Genomic DNA, 18,015 nt, shown 5'->3' on the forward strand with positions numbered 1-18,015 from the left:
GCATGGTACTAAGATGAGCGACTTAAAAAGCTGTTGGAACTCTTAAAAGGAAGTTCCTTCCCATTAAAACGCTTCGGTTCTCCTGGTTCCGGGTAATGGAGGTTGGGTTTGTCCCGTCTTAACATGATGTACAAGCTTTTCATCTTAATGATGATTAATGATCAATTACCATTTAATAAGTAAGTAAAGATGTATTTATAAAACAGGTCAAACTTCCTTACCTATGTACTTACGAAATGCAGAGAAAAAACAAACACAATGGGAAATAGTTTCAAACAAACAAACCAAGGTGTTTTATTTTAACCTATAAAAATGTGTTTTCCGCTGCTTAAAACAAGACTTTATACACATTCTCACTGCTTTTTACCACGTAACTATTAAGAAAAGTAATAGTAATAAATGTAAGAAATTAAGATTTGAAATTTCAAGTCAACAAACGCTTTTATCTGTGTTGAAGAATTTAGAAAGATTAATTTCTAACTTGAATTGCAAAGGTCCTGTTCTTCTACCTGTCGGGTTGTTTCCTGTTCACACTTTGCTGTAGCTGGTTGTGAGCGTTTCCACCAATTCTGCTTCTAATTCTAAGTAAAATAAACGGCTTATTTTTATTTTATATAATTATTAAATATGGTGTTAGACAATCCAGGTCTTCGACAAATTGAAGGTACAGTTCATAGATTATACTAGGATACTTGGGGGATGGTGGCTCAGGCGGTAGAGCAGGTGGTCTAGTGATCTAAAGGTTGCTGGTTCGATCCCAGGCTCCTCCTGCTAGCATGCTGTAGTGTCCTTGAGCAAGACACTTAACCCCTAATTGCTCCTGATGGCTGCGTCCGTCAGTGTTTGAACAATTGTAAGTCGCTTTGGATAAAAGCGTCTGCTAAATGACTAAATGTAAATGTAAAATGTAATACTACACTGATGGTATAAGCAGCCCCCACACTAGAATTTAAAGAACACAAAACATATACGGTATACAGTATAATTTGAAATTGACATTGGTCATGTTCTTTATTATTAAATAATATTATATTACATTACATAATATTTTATTACATTACATTATATTACAATACATTATATTATATTTTATTGCATTACATTATATTAAATTATATTTTATTACATTATATTTTATTACATGACATTATGTTTTATTGCAGTAATTATATTACATTACATTACATTGTAATTACATTATATTACATTACATAATATTTTATTACATTACATAATGTTTTATTACATGACATTACATTATATTTTATTGCATCCCATTATCTGACATTACATGGCATTACATTGCATTTCATTATATTAGATTGTATTACATTACATTATATTTTATTGCACTACATTATATTACATGACATTACATTGCATTTTATTACATTATAATGTTATTTCATTACATTATATTATATTTAATTTTATTACATTACATTATAATTTATTACATTATCTTACATAACATTGTATTTCATGACATTTAAATTTTTTTTACTTCATATTACATGTACCATTCTACGGTTTGTTTGTCCCCAGGGACGCTTTTCCATTTGGAACATTTCTGGCTCCATTTTCTCTCTTTTGTTCAACTCTCCATGTGAATGTCGTTCAGAGGACTCTCTGTGTCATTATTTTTGCCATAAATCCTCATCAGAGTGGAACCAGTCCGGGGCTTAGCTGCACAAAAGGGTGTCGACGCCGCCCGCCCCCGACACCCATAAAAAAATACTTGATTTATTGTGTTTTGAAAATGATGTGGCACCGGCTCCATCACCTGCACCAGATCTGATGAGTCCTCCTGTCGCAGACGTATCGAATAGCGAAAATGCACGCTGCTAATTGGCTGAAATGAGTGAACGGACGCTTCCTTCCTTCCTCTCTCCTCCTGCTTTCCAAGGTTACCCCAACATCGTGGCCACGTACGGCAGAGGCTACACCGGATTCGCCCCCAGCTACAGCTACCAGTTCCCAGGTGAGTCCCTGCTCTCCTCCTCCTTCACACTCGTCTTCTTCACCCGTCACCTCCCCCCGCCCCAGCACCTGCCGCTGTTCCTCCCATTCCCCCCGATCAAGGCGAAACAGAGGTGGAAGACGACGTTGGAAGTGTCTCCAGCCTCCGCTCGGCTTGGTCAGACAACGCGCCAATCCCTCCGCCAAACACAGAGATACATTCATGACACATTTGTTTCGTGTGTATTTGTGGACTGGCTCCGTATGGAGGAGCACGTGTGTGCGGTTCGGTTTGTTGACGGGGAGCACTCGCAAGTCATCAGGTTATTGGCATAAGTCGATGCGCGCAATATCTATCGAGCCGTTAACGACGGTCGCGACGGACGAAAATGGCGGCGATTCTGCGACGGGGGTAAGGCGGCCCCAGAGGGACGCGGTGGAATTCGTCTGAAATCGGACGATATTCAGCGGCGGGGAAAGCGGGGGGGAGAGAGAGAGCGCCCCAATCAAAATAATAACAGAATTCCATAAATACCCTGTTTCCGGCTGTGTGGCAATTTGTGAAACAAAAATACCGTAGAAATGTATTTACTTATTGATCTGTGGGACCCGTCTCTGTATCTGGGTGAGCAGGTGTACTTGTTGTGGTTTGCCGCCGTCGCACGCCGCTCCGCTTCCCCGTCAATTTCACGCTTTATTTCAGCGCCCGCGAGCGCCTGGTCGGCCGCGCCAGACACCGGTCCCGCCGCTGATGAGACGGCATCAGAAATCTGATGGCGGCTTAAGATCTGCGTAATAGCTTTGTGAAACGGTCCCGGGGACGGGAGCGGTCCGCCCGTCCAGATGGGTCCACATTAGGGATCAGGCGCGGAGGTGGGGTTTTTCCTTTGTTCGTCACGAGCCAGAAAACGCCGGCGCCTCAGCACGGGCGCGAGTTATTAGGCGTCGTGCGAGCCGCGAATCGAGCGATCGCCGGTTTGCTCAACGATTGGAAAATTGTGTGTAATTCAAGAGCAAAATGACCCTGCCTCCATTGCGAGCCGGTGGCAACGGGGCGGATGCGGGCGGTGGATGTGAACAGAGGAGAAAGGGACGCTTTGTTCGGGGAGAAAGAATGTGAACACAATGGCGGCGCGAGCGGCCCGGGGAAGGCAGGGGAAGCCATCGCTCATCAAGCAAATTGTATGCAAGGCGGGAGAGACGGAAGCACAGTCACCGTTTGCTCCTACTATGGAAATGGGAAAAAATATAGGCGTCGACAAACGACAAATGAAGGCGTCACCTTGCCCCGGGCGCGAGTTAAAATGCTGTTTATGTTAAGCCTCGTTTATAAGGGATGATAAAGTCGGATGATTAAAACATCTTCCTCTGGGCTCACTCGGCTGTTGACAGGGTAACTGGAATCTTTAATGTTTGAATCAGACTCCTTGTCTAAATTAAATAACCTCAGGCCCAATATCGACGAGTGCGCTCTCTCTCTCTCTCTCTCTCTCTCTCTCTCTCTCCGCCATGTGGGAAGCGGCGTCCACGGAACATCAGAGGCTTTTTTCCCCCTCTCTATTAAACTCCGCTAAAATCTTTAATCAGACAGAAAAAAAAAAAGAAAAGAAAAGATCCGGAGACGTCGGACACAAAAAGAGAGGAAATGCCGCGCGTGCTTTTGCTTATCCTGCGTACGGGATCCTGGGCACGTTTGCTCCCTGGCTCCTCAGCGGGACGGCGTCAGGGCATGTTGGGTTTCGTCTTCCCCCCAAAGTCTCCAAGCGCCTCTGGGAGGTGGTGCGACGGGGTGGGGCGGGGGCCTCCGAGCTAGGGAGGCTGGCAGCCTCCGCTGTGGAGGACGCTGAGCACTTTGGAGGCTTGGCTCCATCAGGGCAGCCTTATGTAAGGCACTTTCACTGGCACTTTTGGGCTGGATGATTTCGAGCTGTGTGCGTGTGTGTGTGCGCGCGCGCGTACGTGCGTGTGTGCGCGCGTGCGTGCGTGCGTGTGTGCGCGCGTGCGTGCGTGTGCGTGTGTGTGTGCGTGGGTGGGTGCCAGGCTCGTCAATGCCAGGGACTACGGGCTAAAGCATCTCGAACCGGACAGCCTGAGATAAGAAAAGCCCTAAATTGGACAACCTCAGGAAAAGCGCAATCCCAAGCTGTGCAGTGTCAGGCAGGTTGACTAAGCCCAGACACTCTGGAGAAGCTCCAGATGATCGCAGGCCCCCGGTCACACCGGCGTGTCCGACCGCCATACTCTACACCAAACCCAATTGATGTTTAATGCAATTAACACGCTTCTGTCGGCCGAGTCGTCCGGAGGGGTTTATTTAGTCGAGTTCTCCCTCGGTGAAACCGTCATGGTGTTGACCAAAGGCGGGAACCTTTCGAGTGGCGGTCGATCACCCTAGCTTTATCAAATACACTTCTGCGCAGCGACAATATACGTGGTTACACAAAAGTAACGAAGTCCGGCTGTGGTTAGTGTCACTATTTCGGGTTGGCGAGTCCCCAGGTCACTCGATCACCGGGACAAAAGCCATGACCGAGGCCGAGGACATTTTGATCTCATGGACGTAGGGCTGCGACCCCAGGGTGTCCCAGAGCCGGGCGGCGTGGTTGCGATCACCTTCCGAGTAGAGGCGGAGCGAGGCGAGGCGCCTTTATTTGTAGAGTCCGTTTTAAGGGGCAAGGCCATTCAAAGTGCTTCACGTAAAACATAGAAGGCGTCAAGGCAAGGTGCAAGGAAACACATTGGAAAAGGACATAGAATGCATAGAGTTGAACAATAGAATACGTAGAGTGCAGTAGTGAGTGAGAGCGACAGGACACGCCTCTCTGTGCTTCACACCTGCGGTCGGCTCGCATTTAACCGTGCTCTCCAGCGTCGCATCATATTTTAATGGACTTTTACTTTTCTCCTACGACGACAGGGCGGCAAAAATGTGTATTATTCAATTATAATTATTATTGAAATATTGCAGCTATTTAACAGAACTAGTCAACGAGCTACAGCCGCTCACTGTTCTACCAGCTCCAACATACGCACCCTACTGCCACAGGAAGTCACTGTTCTGCAGAGGAAATACCAATCCAGGCTGAGGGATGGTTTACGAGAGTGCCAGGTCGAAATGCATCCTGTGTATCTTAAAATGTAATCAGGCTGACTCAATGTGCAGAATTCAATACCAAGATATCGCCCCCAAGTCAGGGCAGCGGCAAAACTGGCGTCTTAAGATTTTATTACAATTACCGTATTTCCTCAAAGAGTGACCTGGGCCTTTATTTACCTCAGCTGCAGAGGGTACCAGGCCTTTATTGGAAGCAGGCTTTTATTAGTGGCAGGCTTTTACATTGTATTCCCTCTGTTTAATGGGGACATTTGATCATATTTTAGTATGGAGTTTAAGTCAAACTTCCGCCTGGGTGCCATGCCATGCAAACGCAGATATGGTGAATGAAGAGAGCGCTCTCGTAGCTACCCAGAAAGCCGAGGCGGGAAACGAGAAACGAGGCGGGAGTGAATTTTACACATCTACAATAAAAACATTGTTTTTATTTGTTGTGTTTGGGGGCGGAGCTCCGTGCAATTTTTCCTCCGGTCTGTACTTGAGGCAGGCTTTTATTTGTTTGTGTAGACAACAAACCCTGGCATTTATTAGGGGCCAGGTTTTTATATTTGAGGAAATACACACTAATAAAAAAAAATACTAGTAAAAAGATTGAACTCAACTTTAGGCTAACCTGGCTAAACTAAACTGATCTCTCTTTTTCACTTAAAATCATTGGCCACAAACCCCCTCGTGCTGCCTTCAACTCAAGGGTTAGGGCCAACGTTAGTGTTTTTTCTTATCAAATTGTTCTGCCAACCAGTGTTCTCGCTCTGGACAGGCTTCCGCCGCAACGTGTTTTCCACCGCTCCGGGTAGGGCCTACGGGAGCCTCTGCTTTCTTCATTCGAGATCCGTGCTTCAGAGCGAGAGCCGGGAGGAAGCAGGTGCTTTACAGAGAGTTAGACTAAAAAAAACAGTCAAAGCTATACTGACAAACCGCTGTTATCTACGGGAAGCATCAAGGTCAAATAAGATGACTTTTTTGAGATATTTCTGAAGGAAAGAGGCCACAGACGAAGCAGAGGAGAGCCAGCTAAAGACTCACCAGAGCTAAAGACTCACCAGTCAGAGCTTCATGCCTTTTTTGTCACGACAAAACAACCATGTCCTTAACACCAATAAGTAGTAAGTAGATTTATTTGGACTCTTCAGGGATTCTGTAGTAAAATGCATCGACCGACATCTGTTGGGAACACTCAGGCGACGGAGTCCTCCAAAAAGGTCCAAACATTTGATTGGATTTTGGAGCGCCGTGCCGAGGAAGATAATCTCGCAAAAGGCGAAAAATTTTGACGAAGAAGTGTCCCAGAAGAAAGTGCTGATTATTTGGTGTATTCAATGACCAGAGCGTCAGCGTGGGGCACCATATTCTATCCCATTCAGCTTTTACTTGTGATTTTATTCAAATGGTTTTAACTGCCGCGGGCAATTAACCTTGTGTGGAGAATAGCACTGTTTATATTCCTTATCCATTGGTGGAGGCTTGCTCCCAGTTAATAGAGTTTGTGTGACAGGGAGTTAGGGTAACCTCAGGGCTAAGTATTTACTCGTTGGGTTAAATATATCCCCAGGCCCATGTCCAGCGTGGAAGCCCCTTCGTGTGTTATGCATTTCAAATCACACGGCGTCATGCGATGTGATGATGTGCTCCAGGAGCGACGTGGTGTGGCCAGAGGATGGGGAAGGGACAGGAAGCCTGTGAAGGGTGTGCGTTTCTTTTAATTGTCATTTCTTTGTTTGTCTAATGCATTATTTCCCTTAATGTTCAAATAATTAAAAAATTACAACTTGAAGAGAATTTCGTAGATACTGACAGGTTGTTATGACACTGATTGACACTTTTAAATATATCATGTGAATAATAAATGATCTGTATTTGTGTGCGTGCGTGCGTGTGTGTGTGTTGGAAGCACCAATGTCCTGCGTTTAAATCAAAACAACACACACAATATATATTTATATATATATATATATAATGGAAAGAGTCACATCCCCTTATATTCATACAAAGACATCATGTAAGCAGCCATGCACAGGCTGGAAGCAGGCGAATAGTGAGACGGAGAGAGTCTCCTGTCTGGCTGTGACTCCCTGCCTCCCCGAACCTCCCGTGGCTTAAATGGCCATTATGGCTCCATTAGGGCTGCTACCAGGGGGTCATTATGCTACAATGAAAAAGCAGAAATGAAGATGTTAGAGGGGTCCCTTCAGGAGAGAGGGCGGGGCGGCTCGGCGAGAGGCCGACCGTGCACTTAGTCAACCAGCTCGCCAAGATGTAATGACAGACAAACAGCGACTCAGGACTGAGTCAGCCTCTTAAGGACAGAGAGCGCAGCAAAGGAGCGATTAAAATGAGCAGCATGCAGACATGTAGGCCAGGGAGCCCGCATCAAATGATGTCTGCTTATATCAAAATATCTTTGTTGCGGTGGTCTTCTTCCTCCAGCAGCGGAGCAACACACCTGTAAATCCATCAGTCTGTGTCACGCTGCGAGTCGCAGAATTCCGTTCAAACTTTACCCCTGTCAAATGCACCGCGGCTCCTTTCACTCCTGTCGCCCGACCAGTGCATTCTTGCTGGGTAAGGCGGACCCCGCCACCAACAATGGAAACGCGCATAGAGGAGCACATGCAGAACACTGATACATCGACGGGCTACTTTTCTAAAAGTGCCAGATAAATGATGAATATTGGATAGATAAAAAAAAAAAAAAAAAAAAAGAATTCATTGATTTCACTCTTGACAAAATACACACCAAAACGTGAAATTATTTGTGTTCATTGTTATTCTTTGGAGTCGGCGTAATCAGAGTTTAGTTGAGCAGTGAGCTCTGTGCTGGATGCCCGGTCATTTCTTTCCATCTTTTCCCGCTTTGTCACCGTCCTTCTCTCGAGGCAAACATCGTCTGATCTGCCCGCCGGCTGATAAGATGCGTGGGATATGGCGGCGGCGGCCTCCACTGCCTTTCATACAGCCCTTCCTCCCGCGCCGGGGTCCGAGACAAAGCCGCGCTCTCCGTCATGCGAGTGCGGCAGAAAATGACATTTCAAAAAGCCTTTTCATCGGAGCAAAGCGCCTTTCTCCTTCGCTGGCCCCCGCAAACTGGATTGGGCCCAGCAGGGAATTCAGAATCTCACACCTTCCAGTGTCACTGGGTCTCTAAGGGACAAGCGGCGGGCGAGGGAGAGTGAGAGAGACCTTTATTTCATCAATAGAGATATATATATATATATTTTTTTTCTTGTCATCAGAATGTCTATTGTGAACTTAAATTGCGGACACTAAACAAAGCGAAAAAGGCCCGAACCAAGACGAAATCAAACTCGGAGCAAATGAAATAACATCATAGTGACTCGGATTGAAACTAATGTAGTCTACTATTTAATAACTGCACTTAGAGGCGGGAGGGTGTTTGTGCCCAGAACATGGAGGAAGCAAAACCCATCGCTAAGAAATGAAACCTCTCGCCTTTCGTGGAAGAACTTATTAAAAGAGGAAAACATCAGCACCAGCAGGTGGAACACTTCTGAATATATATTTAGACCAGATAGCTCCAGCTTGACCTCGCTAATGATCTAAAATCAGGGGCAGAGCCAATTAAGCATGCGTCAATTGCGATGCAGGTCACTCGCAGCCCGGGGGCCTCCGACACCTTCCAGGGCCTGGATACGTGTCCATGTTAATGTGGACGGGGTTGTAGACGGGGCCGTTTTTTTTGGCCCGATCCGGAGCTCCCTCCCCTTCGCCGGTGACGGCGTGTCACGTCTGACCCGGGGGCCACGAGTACACAATAGCTCCGAAGCCCCAGCTCGGAGGGCCGCTCTGCCGGGGCCTCCGCTCACTGGAAGCAGAACAGTGGCGTGGCGGCGGCGGCGGCGGCGGCGGCACAGAGAGAGGCGTGTAACAAGGTCCTATTGAATTAGAATTTAGCAGCAGATTGTTCTCCAGATCCAACGAGCGTCTCTCTACAAGCTGCATGAGCTGTGACCCCAGCGAGTGGTCCCACAGGCCGGAGCGAGTGCTGCAGGGCGGCGAGCAGATGGGCCTCCCGATGCCACACTGACTCACATATTGGCTTTAATTGCCAAGGCTGATCATTAGCCCAATGGGCCTGTGGAGGCCACAGCCCTGCATGACTCAGAAGTCTTAAAATAGAGTGTGACAGGGAACGGCGTGATTACATATCACTGTGCGCACACACACACACACAAGCACAGAAGTCCTTTTTCTGTCACACTCGTACACACAAGCACGCAAAACGTGCGCACGCACTACACAACACACACACACAGGGCGGACTCGCACAGCTCCCCGGGCCACGACTCTGCTCCCACCAACAGCAGTGAGCGTCCCTGTGTGACGTCAGCAACCAGTTCTGTGTGTGTGTGTGTGTGTGTGTGTGTGTGTGTGTGTGTGTGTGTGTGTGTGTGTGTGTGTGTGTGTGTAGTCCCAGAGCAGCGTTGATCTCAAATCAGCTGTATCAACACGAGCTGACATGTGCTGTGCTGTCCCAGAGAGGCACCGTGGGCTGTGTACCTTTGGAGATGTGGGGAAAGGCACCTTGTGGAGCAGGACCGGCAGACCTGAGCGCCGGGCTCACGGTGTGTCGCCATGAGCGCAGGGTCCCGCGGAGCTGTCAGAGTGTGCACGTGAGCACGCGCACGTGCCTTTGCGTGTGTGTGTGCGTATTTGTGCATGCATGTGTTGGCCTTCATTAGCGACTCGCTCATGCATTGTGACTCATGCAGCGCTGTAGGGCGCTACCCTAGCGCTCTTTAGAGTTGGAGAGGCTCGGCTCAGTTGAGTCTCCCCAGGAATAGAAGACACACACACACAGACACACACACACACACACACACACACACACACACACACACACACAGCGGACAGTCCACTGAGAAGGCTCGCAGTGCAGAAGGAGACTGGTACAACAACCAAAGCTCATTATGCTACTGAGTCACTGCTCTGAAAACAGGACTTGAGCCGCCCTCCTCCTGCGTGCATCGCTGGCACCTCGAGGAGGGGCAACAGCAACCTGGTGGAAGTCCGAGGAGTGTGTGTGTGTGTGTGTGTGTGTGTGTGTGTGTGTGTGTGTGCGCGCGGTGCGTGCGCGCACTAGCCAATGTCTTGCAGCGTGAGGCCTTCCTGCACACCACAGGCCCATCTCTCCCTCCTGCAGCCGCTAGTTACACTAGTTTTACGTTTATGTTTTCACACCCCATGCACCATGACTTCATTGCCATTTGAGAGAGCCCTGCACACAGACAGATTGTCTAGCCTCTTGTTTCTAAAGGAGTGAGTGCAGCGTTTGACCCCTGCTGCCCCCTGGTGCCCAGAAAGCAGCTCCACCTGCAGGTGCAGTCAAAGCCAAAGGTTTGGCATAAATAAAATGTTAATACTGCAATCATTGCCAGGCCCCTGATTCCCACTTGGTCGAGCTTAATTATTTTATATATATATATATATATATATATATATATATATATATATATATATATATATATATATATATATATATATATATATAAATTTTTTTTACTTTTTTTGGAGTTCCAAGACTTAGCTGATTAATTCTTATGTCCGACAGTCACGAGACACGGCTGCGTTCTGCAGGAGGAACTCTGGTGGCGATGTGGAGCCGCAGTGTGTCCTCATCGTCTCTAACTCACTTAAACGCTCTTCACGTCCACCTCCTTCACTGTTCCCTCCTTCATCCTCCATCCGTCATCCTCGCGCTCCACCGGCCCCTCGGGGCCGGGAGACGGAGACATTAAAATGCATATGAAATTAAGGTTGTTTACCGAGACGCTAATGAGAGGAGGTTCAGGTAGTCGGCTCTAATTACTATGATTGGCTTCAGGTTGAGACCCCTCCGTGCTCCCAGGGTGTCTGGCGGACCCCTCGCTGGACTCGATGGCAACCAGTGCTGCACTTAAATCTAATAAATCAGAGCGGCGGCGAATGGAAGGACATCTCTCTGTATTCCCTCTGTCATTTTCCCCTCGCTCGCTCTGTTCTGGGCATTCTCTCGCTCTTTCATCTCCTCCGCCGGGCTCCGGGGCGATGGCGGGGGCCCTAACAAACCCTCGCCTCGGCCGTCACGCCCACCACTCGCGGGGCCATTATGGCGGGAGGTTTACGGCGTCTGCCTTGCTCAAGTGCGGCTGATAAGCCAGAGGCTGAATCTCTGTGGCTGGAGTGCTCTAACCTTGAGCAGACGCCGCTCGCCCCGCCGCCCGGCGTCTCAGTGTAGCCGGCAGACGCAGTGTGGGATGTTCACCCGCTCGGCGCCGGCCGGAGATCAGGACACGCATCGCAGAGCCGAATCAAAAATCTATCGACACGGACATGCTTTTACATAATGTTCTTATTTTCATCTAATTTATTTGTCACTGTCATTATTGGGGTTGTATGAATTATTATGAGCCTTTCACGCTGAGCGGCTGTTTATTTCGGCGGTTCGCTCTGATGCGGAACAGGAGAAAAAGACTCAAAGCCTCACGCGTGACGGCACCGGGCGTGTTTTTCCCCGCGCACTTCAGGACTCATTTCTGCAAACAGTCTGCGCTTAAAATGTTTTGACTGGATCCCTCGGTGATATAATGCTGGACTACAGTACATGTGCGGGCAGATAAGCTTTTCTCTTTCAGTCGCAGTAAAGTCGTTATTTTGTGGAAAGGAACTTGCCCGATTGGATTCTCACCAAATATCGCTCCTTCCTGGCCTCATCATAGTGTTCAAAGGTGTATGAAACGTGTGCAATTACCACCATAAAGCCAGGCTTTGCGGGGCGCTGCGCCCAATCCATTCCTGTAAATGACTTTCCCTCTCACAAATCAGAAGCCATGAAGTCTTAATGGCAAAGGATCAGTGTACCAAATAGTTTCATTACCCACTGAAACCTCTGCTCCACAACAAGAAGCTCTGCGAGGGGGGTGGCTGGACTCGGGCGGCCTCCATCTTGCTTCCGCTGCTGAACTGGAGCGCGCCGGACAAGATGAGCGCACGTGGAGTAACGACTCATGACGTTTCAATAACTTCCCAAAATGTAGCAATTGCGACCTTTGTCGTGTGATAACACCCACGTTTTGATTTGAACACCCAGAGGGCGATGAATAATACGTTTCGCCGCAATTTAATCGCCTATTACATAACGCAGTGGTTATTATGCGGGGGGTTAATACTTTTTTTTTTGGTTTGGGTAATAATAATTAATTAATTAAAGGTTTTATTTAATAACACGGCAAAATTGCTGTCTCCGTCTTATCAAGGGTCACATTTTAGTGCTTCACGAAATTCACTTTGTTGTGACCCCTGCAATACATAGTAAACACCACGTAGTGTCATAGGTTACTACAAATGCAGCAACACTTACTATAAAAGACGTATATTACAAAATACTGCAAGTTATTGAATGCTGGTGTTATTACATGATATATAATGTATTACTTTTTGCCAAGTTATTACAAAAATGTAGTATTATTATCTAATGAATTGATACCTGGCATTTACCTGAAGTGAGATAGCAGGTGAAACAATTCATCTATTTGAAAACAAAATGGAACCAACATGTTTTCTTTTGTTTTGTTTTGTTTTCTTGGGATGGGGGGAGTCGTGTCAAAGGTTATTATCCTTCCAGCTCCAGGTGATGGTTCTGTTTTTGGAAGAGTATGAAATTGTCATTGTTAGTATTGGAAATGTCGAACGAAACCACACGCGACGTGAGCATGTCCGTCCAAACGGAGCCTGTGAATATTACCAGGAAGGAGAAGAAGTTCTCGTGCTTCCAGCTGCAGCCTCACAGCCACACTCCCTGAAAGAAACCAATCTCACCATCACTGAAAGCCAAGCTACAGCTTAGAAGGTAGAGAAGGTAGGAGGTAGAGAAGGTAGGAGGTAGAGAAGATAGGAGGTAGAGAAGGTAGGAGGTAGAGAGGTTAGGAGATAGAGAAGGTAGGATGTAGAAGGTAGAGGGCGTGAAGGGTGTAGAGTATAGAGGGTAGAATATAGAAGATAGAGAATGAAGAAGGTAGAGAATTTAAAAGGTATAAGGTAGAGACAGTACAGGATGTAGAAGATAGAAAAGGTAGAAGGTAGAGAGGTAGTAGGTAGAGAAGGTGTAGAAAGTAGAATGTAGGAAGTAGAGAATGTAGAAGGTAGAGAATGATGATGGTAGAGAATGTTGATGGTAGAGAGGTAGAAGGTAGAGAATGTTGGAGGTAGAAAAAGAAGAAGTTAGAGAGGTTGTAGGTAGAATGTACAATGTAGAGAAGGCAGAAGGTCGAGCTGACTCTCTCTCTCTGGGTGGGGGGCGTGAGCGAGCGGAGCGTGTGAGCGTTTGTCGCGGAGTGAGTGGCTTCGTACTGCTTTTCTATCTTTCCGTGTGTTTTGTTTTGTTTTGGTGACGAGGTGTTGTTTTTAACTAGTTGTGCAGTATACATGCAGCGGGCGGGGGCAGGGTTGGTGGTGGTGGTGGTGGTGGTGTGGGTCCGCAGCGATGTCCCCGTGTTGCGTGGAGGAGTGTGCGCGGGCTGTGGCGCAGGTTGTCGGCCCTGGCAGCGTTGTGTCCGCGGGCACCATGAATAGTGCGCTTGCTATTTTCATAGACTCCTTAGAGAAGGTGAACGCGGTGGTGGTGGTGGTGGTGGTGGTGGTGGTGTTAGAGAAGGTGAACGCGGTGGTGGAACGGGGCGTCACAGTGAGCGGTGCGTTCGTCTCCGTGTCGCCTCTCTCAACCGCAGCGAAAAGGGTGACATTGTCCAATGTTCCACCCTTTATTAGTCACGAGATTCTGATCAGGGAACTGACACGGAAAAAAAGTAGTCTCCACCCTGAGCAGAAATGTCGTCTGGATGCAAAGCACCCGAGCTGAAACTAGTGGCGTCTCACGGAGACGAGTGCAGATGATCCTCAACGAGCGGAATGAGGATCCAAACGTGTGTTTTAAAATAAGAGTCAATGACTTTTACATCGCGTCGGAGACAACAAGGTGCTCTGGCTGTGGTGAGGGGGGCCGCCTGGTAAGAGCCTGCCCAGGAAAAAGCCTCTGTGTCGGGGGAGAAGAGCGGAGCACCGGCCGGGCGGAGGGACGGGCCAGGGTCAGACGCGGGCCGAGTCGGTTCGGGATAACGGGAAGGTGAGGCGGGTAGCGGGCGACGAAGCAGCGGGACAGAAGGAAGCTGTGACACCGGGAACCGCAGGTGGAGCTGGTGAAGCGTCGCAGGTTTCAACCGAAGCTGCCGGTGTGGTCACCGAGGTCGGTCTGGGCGGCAGCGCTGCGGGAGCAGGGGGAGAGGCTGCTGGTGCCGCTGGGAAGGAGGGAGAAATGGAGGACGGTGCTCTGGCAGTGAGGAGGCAGTGAGGGTGAGGAGATGATGGAGGAGGAGTCTACTACTTACCGTACCTCGTCTGAAGAGAAAGAAAACAAGAGTAGCATCGGCTCAGAGGTGAAAAAAGTGACAGGGCGGTCAAAAGGAGAACGAGCAGAAATAAGGATGGAGTCTGACTCCGGTAGCGAGGAGGAACCTGCTGAGAGCGTGAGTCAGATCCTGGTGACAAGGTCCCATGCGACCGGAAGACAAGAGGTGCATATAGCATTGATAAAAAATTAGACAGTTCGTGCAGAAAACAAAAAACCAGGAGGGCGTAAAGGTTCTAAAATATTTTGAAGACAAGGAGTTATTTGTTGCCTCAGTCAGAACCCAAAGAAAGAAAAGAAAAAGGTGGTTTTACAGATCAGGAGGATGTGCAGATTAAAGAAGTTTGCACAAAGATGAAAGTAGAACTCAGCAATGGAGACGACACAGACGCAGCGTGAAGCCTCAGTTCTTCCTCCGTCTCACTGTCTTCTGTCTCTCTGCTTATTTAGCGATGCCTGGTTTTGGAGTGGGAACTCTCAACCTCAGTGGGGCGAGAGACATTAGGAAAAGAGCATGTCTGTTCCAGAGTTTAAGACTAAAGAAAATTGATGTCATGTTTGTCCAAGAAACACACAGTGATCGTCTTAATGAGATGGACCGGAAGAGTGAGTGGGGCGGGGAAGTGATTCTCAGCCGCACGACCTCAACTAGCGTAGGGCTGGGACTTTTGTTCTCTCTGGGTTTGTCTTTTTCCGTTGAACATGTGTGTGAGGGCAGGATGATGGTGTCCGGGGCCAAATTTGAGTGTTCCAGTGATGTTTTTATCAGTGTGTACGCTCCCACTAAAGGCCTTGACAGAGTGCTGCTTTTAAAGAAGTCAAGGATCTTTTTAAACAATTGTAATTAAGAGGAGTTTTCGTTTTTATGAGGAGATTTTAAACTGTACGGAAAATGACTCCCTAGACCGAAATCACATGGAACCGTTTGGAATCACATCCAAACGAGCCACGGCAGAGCTGAGGGAGCTGCAGGGGCTGGTAGACGTCTGCAGGAGAATGCACATTGACAAGAGACAATACACATGGGCACCTACCAGGGCCAATTTTATTTCCCTGGCAAGACTAGACAGGTTTTATTGTTTTAAACATCATTTTTGCACATTTAAAATGTGTATAATGCTGCCTGTCGCAGTTTGGAGGGGACGAAAGGACAAAGCAGACTTATCCACACGTTGCACTCTGCCAGTGGACAGGAGCTAAGGGATCCAAGAGAGATACCTGGCAGGGCTGTGCAGTTCTACACCGAGCTGTACAGCAGTGACTGTGTGGAGGATCAAGAGTTGTTTCACTATTTCTGCGGCAACCTGCCCCTGGTCTCAGAGGAGACCAACATGGGGGTGGAGGGGCCACTGGCTTCAGAGGAGCTGTACAGTATATGGCGCGGCAGAACATGGACGGGGCCAAGGCCCCAGGCATAGATGCCTGTGTGATGGATGGGCTGGTAGATGGGCTTCCTGCAGAGGTTTTTACAACTTTTTGGAGGAATTAAACGAAGATCTTTGAAATATTTGTAATGAAAGCTTTAATGTTTCATTAAACCTCGTTAAAGCTCGTTTGACCTCTGAGCTGCAGGAGGGTGGTTTTAACCCTTTTACCAAAAAAAGGTAACCTCCAAGACATAAAGAGCTGGCGGCCGGTACCTCTGCTCTGCACCAACTACAAGCTCCTGTCCAAGGTTCTGGAAAACAGACTGAGGAAGGTCATGGCAGAGGTCATTTCTCAGGACCAGAGAAATGTGTGCGTGCCTGGTCGGTCCATCCTAGACAATATCGAAGTGATTCGGGACATTTTGGCCGTCCCCGGTTCGTTGGATTTAGCTACTGGTCTCATTTCCTTGGACCAGCAAAAGGCGTTTGATAGGGTTGAGCATCAATACTTATGGAAAACTTTGGAAAAGTTTGGTCTCACTGCTAAAGATCAAGGTTTTGTATTAGGGCAGTGAGAGTGTACTGAAGGTCAATGGGGGTCTAAGTTGGCCTTTTAATGTGCACAGGGGGATCCCACAGGGTTGCTCATTATCTGCCAGGTTGTGTTCACTCTCCATTGAACCCATGTTACAAAAGATCCAAAATGTTTTAGAGGTTTACCAGGTTTTAGCATGAAAGGTGTTTTATGGGCCTATGCTGACGATATCACTGTCCTTACAAACAAAAAAGAGGACATCGTAAAACTGGTAAATATAGTCAAAGATCTTGGAACCAGAGAAAAGCAATGCGGTAGCTGTTGGGAGCTGGCCCACTGGACTTCCTAAACTACCAGGAGGTCACAGCTGGAGTGGGACTGGTTTTAAATATTTAGGAGTTCATTTTGGAAATCAACAGACGATGAAGAGAAACTGGGAAGGAGTGACAGCAAAAGTAGGGGGGAGGTTGGCCGAGTGGAAGTGGCGACTGCCCAAGATGTCTTATGGAGGAAGGGTTTTAATCATCAACAACCTGGTGGCCTCTGTGCTGTGGCACAGCCTGTCTGGAGCCGCCTGCAGGACTGATTAGGAAAATTCAGAGTCTAATGGTGCATTTATTTGGGACTCCACTGGGTATCTTGGGGTGTCATGTTTTCACCCAAAGGGGAAGGAGGACAGGGGCTGATCCACTTGAACAGCAGGGTGGCAACTTTTCGGCTGCAATTCATTCAGCGCTACCTCACTGGCACTAGTGATGTAGTGTGGAGGGCAGCTAACAAGCCGCATTTTAAGAAGGAGACGAGGGCTTGGGCTGGATTTTAATCTGTTCTTAGCAGATTTTAGGTCCTTTAAAATAGCCATTTTACCTCCTTTTTATCAGTCTTTTTGAAAACATGGTCCCTTTTTAAATGGAAAAGGTTGGAACCTGCATCTTCCCTGCACTGGTTACTGGAGGAGCCTCTGATCCACGGAGCCAGGTTTGATGTGGAGGACAACCACACACCAGAGACTGGTTTCCACCGGGACCATCACGCTATGTCACATAACGGATGCAGCAGGACCAGGACTCCACCACACCCAGGCAGCAGCTCAGCTGCCAAACCTCCGATCCACACGGCAGCACAAGAGACATTCTAAACAGGTGGATTAAAAGACTTTGAGAGGCGGAGCTGGCAATGCTGAGGGACTATGGCAATGGAACACAACCTCCCGACGGAAATGATAGTCCCTTAGAGACAACAGGCGGTTTTAAAACGACAAAAGGAATAGACTTGTACATTGTGAAAGGCAAAACACTGTACAAACACTGTGTCAAAGTCTTAAACAAAAACAACTTCACTCGAAGGCGTGGCACCGCGTGGTACCTGGGCACAGGGGCCAGCGTCAGGCCGTGTGGAGAGTCTTGTACAAAGCTCCTCTAAACCAGAGAGCAGCTGATCACCAGTGAAGGATATTACACGGCTCTCTTGGAGTCCACTCCTCGTCAACGTTTTTAACCCACCTGTCCAAAAACAGTGTCCCTTCTGTGAATCAACAGTAACTATTTTTCACTGTTACGTTGAATGTCGGAGACTAAAACGTTTATTTGTTATTTGCTTTTAGTGAGAAATGGTTGTTTTTACTTACGGTGCACGTTAC

At 47.8% G+C, this 18,015-nt stretch overlaps 1 protein-coding gene across 3 annotated transcripts in view; it reads left to right on the forward strand.

Moving 5' to 3' along the window:
• Positions 1–18,015, forward strand: part of LOC307240572 (RNA-binding protein Musashi homolog 2) — a 229,858-nt gene that overhangs the window by 187,926 nt on the left and 23,917 nt on the right. For all 3 annotated transcript variants that reach the window (XM_080014390.1, XM_080014392.1, XM_080014391.1), the window contains exon 10: positions 1,907–1,981. In XM_080014390.1, the coding sequence (XP_079870516.1) occupies positions 1,907–1,981 (75 nt within the window). The remainder of the gene's footprint in view (positions 1–1,906; positions 1,982–18,015) is intronic.

The sequence above is a fragment of the Zeus faber genome (assembly GCF_960531495.2).
Source record: "Zeus faber genome assembly, chromosome: 14".
In the NCBI taxonomy this organism is placed as follows: domain Eukaryota; kingdom Metazoa; phylum Chordata; class Actinopteri; order Zeiformes; family Zeidae; genus Zeus; species Zeus faber.